The 8,717-nt window shown below is 43.6% G+C and overlaps 2 protein-coding genes across 6 annotated transcripts in view; one reads left to right on the plus strand and one right to left on the minus strand.

The window, feature by feature from the left end:
- Positions 1-3,879, plus strand: part of LOC110063536 (intraflagellar transport protein 43 homolog A-like) — a 10,178-nt gene extending 6,299 nt beyond the window's left edge. For all 4 annotated transcript variants that reach the window (XM_089288119.1, XM_020770537.2, XM_089288117.1 and 1 more), the window contains exons 5-10: positions 350-385; positions 555-604; positions 1,366-1,438; positions 2,158-2,242; positions 2,963-3,025; positions 3,419-3,879. In XM_089288119.1, coding sequence (XP_089144245.1) covers positions 350-385; positions 555-604; positions 1,366-1,438; positions 2,158-2,242; positions 2,963-3,025; positions 3,419-3,529 — 418 coding nt within the window. In that variant the 3' untranslated portion in view covers positions 3,530-3,879. The remainder of the gene's footprint in view (positions 1-349; positions 386-554; positions 605-1,365; positions 1,439-2,157; positions 2,243-2,962; positions 3,026-3,418) is intronic.
- A 687-nt stretch (positions 3,880-4,566) lies between these two features.
- LOC110063534 (DIS3-like exonuclease 2) lies at positions 4,567-8,698 on the minus strand. Of its 2 annotated transcripts, none has more exons than XM_020770533.2 (2): positions 8,593-8,698; positions 4,567-8,491 (listed from the first exon to the last, which is right to left on the minus strand). In XM_020770533.2, exon 2 carries the CDS (start codon positions 8,450-8,452, stop codon positions 4,868-4,870), a length of 3,585 nt encoding a protein of 1,194 aa, XP_020626192.2. In that variant the 5' UTR covers positions 8,453-8,491; positions 8,593-8,698; the 3' UTR covers positions 4,567-4,867. The 2 variants fall into 2 exon arrangements, with proteins under 2 accessions (XP_020626192.2, XP_020626191.2); XM_020770532.2 differs by having other exon boundaries at positions 8,615-8,694.
- Positions 8,699-8,717: the final 19 nt, after the last annotated feature.

Below are 8,717 nucleotides of genomic sequence, written 5' to 3' on the forward strand. Positions count from 1 at the left end.
AGAATTTGAACTGAACTTGTTTATTGGCGTCTTTGTTATTATAAGAAAAACAAATTCCTGAAGGAAGCTAAACCAGATGAGTCACTTGGATAGGCTAAATCACATTATAGCTGGCCAACATGCCCAGGACTGCCCTCACCTTGGAGTTTGCAATGCTAAATTGTGCCATTAAATGGGTTGAGAATGGTAAATTTGCGACTTTGGTGAGGTGGCAATTAGATAACTGTGAAGAATAAGGAGGGAATAATTCACCTGTCACAATATACTAGATGACTAGTTTATCACGTTTAGAACCATTCTTGAAATCACAGAATAACTATGTATATTTATCATGTTGTTCTTTGAACAGGAGAAGGGGTGATGTGGAAACCTTTCAAGAAGAAGAGTAAGATTTTAACCAAGTATTAATTTTTGATTTGAAATTAATATCTTATATAATTATCTTTTTTAATTAAGTGCTCGATCAAAGGAGAGTTGTTAATATCTGTTGAGGGAACAAATATGTAGCAGTGCATCCCATATATTTTTAATTATTATTTATTTTTCTTGTGCAGTGAAAGACTTAAAATGGATAACGCAGTAACACAAGATGATGATGATGGGGGTAAGACAATGCTTCTATCTAATAATTTATCGTGTTTCCAGGAAATATCCATACCCACCTCAAGAGGGGTTTTTGGAAATTCTAATGGGTAGAGGGGGAAGGCTTTCTATGTGTATATTTAATGAGTGTGCATTGAATATGAGAGGGTGGATAGCCAACGAGGCACGTAGCACCAAGTTGGCTATAATCATCTTGTACCCAACGAGGGGCAAGTGGAATAATTGTTTTACAATAACGCCCCCAAAATATAGCAAACTAATCTAAAATAAAAATTAAAAACGTGCCAAATGAAAGAAGTCATGCTTACGCTTACCATATTTGTAACGCATGGTATAATGGCTCATAACCCATGCTGGCTAAGCCAATGAAAACTCTCGAATTGCATTATCCAATGACCCAGTTTTTAATAATATGACTTGTTTTACAATAAACTTTTAGTAGACAGAGGGCACTTATTGTACTAGAGTCAATCCCCCCATCCCACCCCACCCAGAATGTTTATCCTGATCCCGCCTGGTTACAGTGCAGAGCAGGAGCTCATGTGTAGAGTTGTAGTTTTCACGTACCGTCTGTAACGAGTGACTTTCTGTTTTCCCGCATCCCGCCAGCAATTTTAAAACTAGCCCGCATCCCGCCTGCCAAAATGAGCAAATCCCGCTCAGGCTGCGGAGGTATTTTCATCCCGCATCCCGCTAAACCTATGTTGGGGCCTCTTTATGTAAAATATGACCACAGTTCACACTATTAATTTATTTTGGAAGATATTCCTGTGATCCCTGACCTTGAGGATGTACAAGAGGAGGACATGATGACTCAGATTGCTGCTCCACCTAGGTGTGTTATCGATATGTTACATTTGGAACCTTTTATTGTGTGAAAAAAATTCCCCCTCAAGCATCAACTTATGCCCTGTCCACACTTTGCTGGAGAATTTGAAAACGCATCCATCACCGGTCATTTTAGATTTGTGTTTGAGGAAGACTCGGGCAGGGAAATCACGTGATTATCGTGACATCATCATTTTCTTGATGATGATTTCAAAACTCCGTTTTCAAAATGTTTTCCGTCCACACGAAAACGAAAAGCCGGCGTTTACAACTTCCTTCGTTTTGAAGAGCGTTTTCGAAAAGCTCCGTTTTCGTAACGGATCAGCGTGGACGGAAGGCCTAACCGTAGTAATAAAGTTGCGTTTTCAAATGTCTCCGGCGTAGTGTGAACGCTACCGTACCATAGTCAGAAGTGAAAGTTGGTCACGTGATAGAGGGTTAGCTAACTTGTTTCTCGCTAGCCTCCTACGCAGCTCGGCGCAGACGCTTTCTGGACACGTCACGCAATCCTTCCCTCGAGAGGAATGCGTGACGAGTCATGAGTTATGAGGCCAGGTTTTTCTCTCTTCGAGCAATTTTCTTCAGGTTCTTTCATTTTAACTGCAAATTCAGCCTGCATCATACACACACTCGTTTTAAAGTACATAATTTTCTGTTATATTTAGCATAGAAGTAAATACATTGCGTTGCTTGAGTCAATGGCAGGGTTCTTGTTCACAATAACAGCGTTCAAGTGAACAGAGTGGCGACATACAAGGAACTGGACAGTTATTTTCAGAAACAGTCAGCTCTCTTTAATGTTAACTTACTGGTGAGTGCTGTAAAGACTGGGATAACACAAGCCATTATAAGCCATCAAATATTTTTGCTCACGTGGAATTGGGCTAAAGCGTCACGTGACTGAACATACCCCAGCTAAAACTAGGGAATATCCGAGAGACATTCGCCAATTTTCAAAACTGCGCGTGTTGCGAAAAATATTTGAAGGATAATAAGCAAAATGGCCTCCATTTGGCATGAAAATATGCTCGGATATTTGTCCTTGGACATAATCTGTTCCTCAAAACTCACAGCCTTCCTCGAGCTACGCTCTCAGAAAACTGTCCGCGGAGAAATATCTGAGCATATTTTCGGGCCAAACGGAGGCTATTGTTTACATAAACATGATAGCACGAAACAGGAAAACTTCTATATTTTAGAGTGATAGGCCTGTCCAAACAATTCTGTAGGAATTGTTCACGGGGCAAGCAAAGCTGTTTGTAAACGCACCGCAGCGAGGGAATACACCGTACGGTAGAGAAGATTACTGCGGTTGAAAACACTTGAATAAAGCAATGCAATGGCAACTGCTTACTGATTCCGTAGAGAAAGAAATACTCAGTTTTGTCTGCTTGAGAAGACTTGTATATGGTTTTCTTTTTGTTTCCTACCCCTGTGATAATATATTTAGCCAAAATATTTTCCTTACTTGCGAAATGGACACAACTGTGTCCGCATGGTGTTCATGTTTGTTTTCTTTTTCATTTTGCAGGATGGCGAAATTGACCTAAAACTCCTCACTAATGTTTTATCTCCAGAAACGGAAGTGTTTGAGGTAGGTCTATACAAAATATGCCACGCATTTTAGTTTTGTGCTCAAGAAAATTATCACTGAAATGTTAAACTTTATTTAAATCGTTTGCTCAAATGGAGGTTGTAGTTAAGATAATGTATCTTCTCTGCCTGGTAAAAGTGGTAAAACGAACTCCAGAGGAATCAGCCAATCAGGAGGATGAAATAACGCAATTAACCAATCAGAACTCGAAGCAACACGTCGTGTGTAGAAAGCACGGGAAAACTTAAACTGGGAACGTTCGCGCGACCAAGTCACGATTGATTGGCTTATTTTACGGCTTTCTTAACCAGTTGCAAGGATTTTGACTTCGCAAATTACTTTTGTCTAACCAAGTTGTTGCAAGCATTTTCTAACATCACTTCGTTCTTTCAGGAGGACAAACCTTGGGACTGGGACCGACTATTCACTGAAGTAGCATCCGAGCTACAAACCGAGTGGGACACTGGGAAAGAAACAGATGAACTAGAAGAGTCTAACACATGAACGAACTAAAAACGTTTTAAATTATTGGAGACGGAGAAGGCCAGGAAATATATTTATTAATCCAGAGCCGGCAAGTGTAGGAAAATTTGCCTTTTATTTTTCTTTCCTTTTTGTAGTTTTTCTCTTCTCGTAAATATTAATGCTCGTAAATGCAACGAGGACGAGTTAAAAATTGTAAAATACAGTAGCCACTCCTTCTCTTTGCAGACGCCGCCATCGTATGCAAAGTTCTGTTCATACAGCATGTACACATTCGCGCTTTTTTGAGTTTTCTGTGCGTTCCTCGGTGAAAGAACTAGCGGTCAAATGTCCTAACAAATAAAACAAAACGAAAAAACATGAGAAACGCATTTGTTTGCATGGTATTTTTCTGTCGTAATATGCTAAGAAGTGGTTTAAGATTTTCACTTACAAGTTTTTTCATTTATAATTTTGGCAACTTCCAATTAACGTGTTGATTCGGCGGAATTTTCCTTTTCTTTTTCCGGCGCCAATCCTGTCTGCTTGCCATGAATTTAAGCAAACGTGAATAGCCAGATGACAATTATTCAGGTAAAAAAAGCGCAAGGGTTGAACAGATCACAGATTTTTGAATCAGTGCAAATCGTTCTTTTTATCCACCCACAATCTCGTTCCAAATCGTTCCCAGAGTCCCCCAGGAGGAGGGGGTGAGGTTCCGCGCGACCCTAAGTTTTAGTTAACATTGTCTCCTCGTGGGTAAGCGGGTAAACATTTTATTTGCAAAAATGAAATCAAAACCCTTTTTCTTTTCTGCTTGTGAGACGCATATTTTAAGCCTCCGCAAGAAGCGGCGCGTGAAAACAGAGACCTCCTGAGAAACAATGAAATTCATAAATATTTCCACAACATTCTTCTCTCGTTTGGCAAGACCCAAGTTATCTCCATGTCAACTTCCCCAATTTCAAGTCTCGGTCTTAGAAAGATTTGCGATCGAGTCGACCCCAAAGAGCATATCATAGAGGACGAGGCCTTAAACACAGTTAGTTGCGTGGGCTTACCGAATAAAATTCAATAGCTCTTGTAACTTACCACTTTTAATTTGATAAATTCAGAAGCTACCTAATGTAACATGGTATTTTCTGAGTTTTAAAACCGTACCTCAGTATCTGCGGTACGAAGGGTGTAAATAATTGCATGCTATTAAATGAATGTCGACTAAAATCAACCAAAGTTCCCTTCTTGAGATTTGAGTTGGACTCGATATTGAAACAACAAAATTCCACTACTGGTAAAATCCTATACATCGTCTTTGGTTACAAGTTTCAGAATTGAACTAAAAACAGTTTAAATATCGTTCCAGCATTATTTTCTGTAAGTCTAATCGTCACCCTCGGATTCTACGATGACATCATCGGAATCGTCGGCAAACTTCGTGGCTTCATTCGGCAATTTGCTTGTTTCGTCGTCTTCTTCGGACTCCACAATGACGTCATCAGAATCACGTGATGCTGTTTCGTCGTCATCGCACTTGCCATTTACGGAATTAACGTCGGCGGCTCTTTTAGACTCGGCAGTGACATCGGAACCGTGTGAAACTTGGCGCTTTTGTTCCGAATCGAAGAGTTTCCTCCGGACATCGTCGGGAGCGTTCGGAGAACCTGCTCCTGAAGAGCTTGATGCAGCCTTCTTCTTCTCGAGTGATTTATCGGCTGCTGGAGTTGACGGGACGTAATACTCATCTCCGCACTTAAGAGAGGGTACAAGTTTTGCCATTACCTTGAACGGCTGAGAGGTTTTAGTCTTTGTTTCGCTTTCTGTTGTCAGAATCACGCGTACTTGATTAAAGATTTTCACCTCTTGTTCCTCTTCGTAAGTAACACCCGTCGTTTTCAACCTGACACTCCAAACCAAACACATCTCGGCTGGTTTTCCCTTCACTCCTTTAGTAAAGGTAAAGCTTTTCACTCCGGGGCAGAACTTCAGATAAACCCGCTTGACCACACCCAGTTCTGGGACAAGAACGTCCAGTGATTGGTCCATCAGATTTAGTACCATTCCCTCCTCCTCAAGGGGGCCGCTTTCGCGCACAAAAATACCAAAGAACAGTTCATTGCTAAGTTCACTAGCTCTCTTAGCCGCAAGTTTACGATCATTGCAATGTTCTGCTATCATGTCGACAATTGCTGGCTCTTGATTCAGCGGTTGATCAATACCAAGACTCGCGGCCAAGAGCCTGTGCACAACTATATCCGGATATCTTCTTATGGGAGACGTAAAATGCGTGTACAGAGGTACGCTCAAGGCGTAGTGTCCATATTCGCCTTCCTCCACGGACCCCGTGCAAAAATACTCCGCGTTCTTCATGGGGCGCATGGTCAGGTTGACCAAAACCTCACGCTCAGGGGAGCCCAGCGGAAATTGTGCCAGCGATTCGTGAATGGTTTTCGACGATGTACAGTTGAAGGTGATTCCAAATGACTTGCACAACTCGAGGAGATCGTCGAGTAGTTTCTGGTGTGGTTTGGGATGACGCCTCAGCATAGCCGTCTCTGGGTAAGCGGTATATATGTGATGAGCCACCGCCATGTTGGCCAGCAGCATGAACTCTTCAATGAGCTTGTTGGCGTCTCGCTGTTTGTGCACGTGATAGCCATTGGGCAAACCTGTTTCTTGATCCAGGTCAAACCGGATTTTCACTTGATCGAGGCGCAGCGCGCCATTTTCAAAACGATTGCGCCGTAGACGCACAGCGAACTTATGAAGCTGATTCACTTGCGCTGAGATTTCTTCCACGCTCGCGCCGTCTGATATCGGTGGCAGCTCGTTTGGGTTCCACGTTCGGTTTGGTTTGTCGATCATGTCCTGGGCGTGTTCGTAGGCCATCTTAACACGCGAGCGAATGATTCCTCTCCCTTTCCACTCGTCTAATATTTCTCCTTTATCGGACATTTTCCAAACAACAGAGAATGTCAGACGATCTTCACCAGGGTTTAAACTGCACAGCTCCTCGCACAAACGGCGCGGGAGCATGGGCACAACCTTCTGAACCATATAGGTGGAAGTTCCTCTCTCTTCGGCCACCTCGTCCAGGGCAGTCCCTCGGCGAACGAAGAAGCTGACATCGGCGATGTGTACTCCAACTTCGAAGAGGCCATCTTCTAGTTTCTTGCAGTGCACTGCATCGTCCAGATCTCTGGCTGTAAGAGGATCGATCGTGAAAACACAATCTGCACGAAAATCTCTTCTATATTCCAACTCCTCTTCGGGTATCTTCCAAGGTGTTTCCTGAGGTAAACACGCCAGAGCCTCGTCTGAAAATGGCCCTGAATCAATCCCGTACTCCAGAAGGATCCCTTCCGTCTCCGGGTCGATTTCACCCGCCTCGCCCAGTCTTCGCGCGATGGTGCCGATCGCGAGGAAAGAATCCTTTGAAGAGGTCTCGGGCCAACTGCTAATACGCGCCACAAGCAGCGTGTTTTGGAAGTCACGTGGTCTGTCAAAGAATCCTGGCGGACACTTTTCCCGTGGGATGCGTATCCTTGGCAACCGACTGTCAATTGGGGAGAAGAGTCCATCAGGGCATTCTTTAGGGCGGGTGAAGGGCTTTAGATTTCCTGTAGCAACACGGGAGTGCTTCTTCTCTATGATATACACTACCTTCGCTGTTTTCTGCAAGTATCGCTCTGGCACTTCATCCACAGTGATGTGATGACTCTTGGAGGGTGTTTCAGCTGAATGTGGTTCATCCCCGTTGCTAATGGACATCTTCTCCACATTCAATGTCACGTTTTCTACGTTAGCGTGTTCCTGATCAGGATCCCCCAAGCTCAAACCGTTATAATTCAGCTCTCCCTTCATGATCTTCCAATCATGTCTGGGTAGAATTTCCAGCGCGACCACGTCGCCATTAAGAGCCCTGTTACGCCTCAGCATTCCCTCTATCAGCACATCTCGCCCCAGTCCCGGCACAGTCACCCAGGCCATCTCGTAGTTCCGTGGGTTAATCCTCAATACACCTTTAACAAGCTCATCTCTCTTCAACCCAGCCGACACTTTCTCTACAGGCCAGAATTGTTCGTACAGAGGCCTCTGTTGGTTACCTTTGGTCTTAAGCGTACTGTGGGGTGAATTTCTCATTCCAGATCTTTCATGTGATCTTGGTGTTGTGTGATTCACACTTCTTGTTTGTTGGTGCTGAACGCTGTTTGGTGTTTTACTGTGAAGCTGGTTCACCTCTCGGCTAGCTTCGGGGTCTTCGCCTTCACCACGAACTTTACCAGATTTCCTTCGCCTGTTACGCTTCTTTTTCCCGCCTCTTGCATTCTCAGGAGTCGGCGTATCATGCCGTGGTTCGTTATCGCCTTCCGCTGCGAGGTTTGCGCTCGCGCTGTCTCCCTTTGCCATGTTTTCTTGGACTTGCACTTGCGATGTTTCTTCCCTCACCTGTGCGCTCTTTCCTCGTCTTCTTCTCGATCTTCGCTTTTTCTTGCTATTCGTTTGATCCTGGCCCGCGCTTGGAGCTGAATGAACACGATCTTCTTCTTCTTCTTCGTCAGCGCAGTTATTCAATTGTTCAGCTGAGTCAGGAGAAGTTGGTTGTGTAACATCACTCTCTTCCACTATTGCATCACAATCAGTAACTACTGCTGACACTGCACTTGCAGTTTCAGAACCTTGTTTTTTCTTCTTTCGTCTCTTGCGTTTCTTCTTTTGACTTTGAGCTGCACCACCAACAACTTCCACCTCTTTCTCTGCATTTTCACGGCCATCTGCGGGCACAGTTTGTGTTAAACTCGCTTCATCTTTCGCATTTGTAGCATCACAACCTGTAGTACTTGCACATGCATCGATTTCTTCTGCACGAGCAAAGTTCGCAGCCGGCCCGATACAATCTGTAGCTTCCACTACCTCTTCTTCTCCATCCTCGCTGCGTTTTTCAAGTTCTTTACAGTTCAAATCCATTGACAATTCAGGTCTTGCATACGACACATGGAATAAGCGCTGGAAGTTAAAGTGCACAATAACATAACTTTTAAGTTAAAGAGTCGGCTGTTGTTAAGCCAAAGATTGGCATTTAATTAACAACAGACGCTTTGTATTACCTTAATGAAATATACGACGTACCAGCATCACGTCAGGTGTTAGAAAACGGAAGAAATTTCACGAGTTATCGCGCCTTCGTTCCTTCCGCCATCTTTGTTTTTGTTTCGTCTTTCCCATGGGTCAC

Source organism: Orbicella faveolata, unplaced genomic scaffold, assembly GCF_042242905.1.
Source record: "Orbicella faveolata isolate gen_17 unplaced genomic scaffold, um_ofav_v1 contig_15, whole genome shotgun sequence".
NCBI lineage: Eukaryota > Metazoa > Cnidaria > Anthozoa > Scleractinia > Merulinidae > Orbicella > Orbicella faveolata.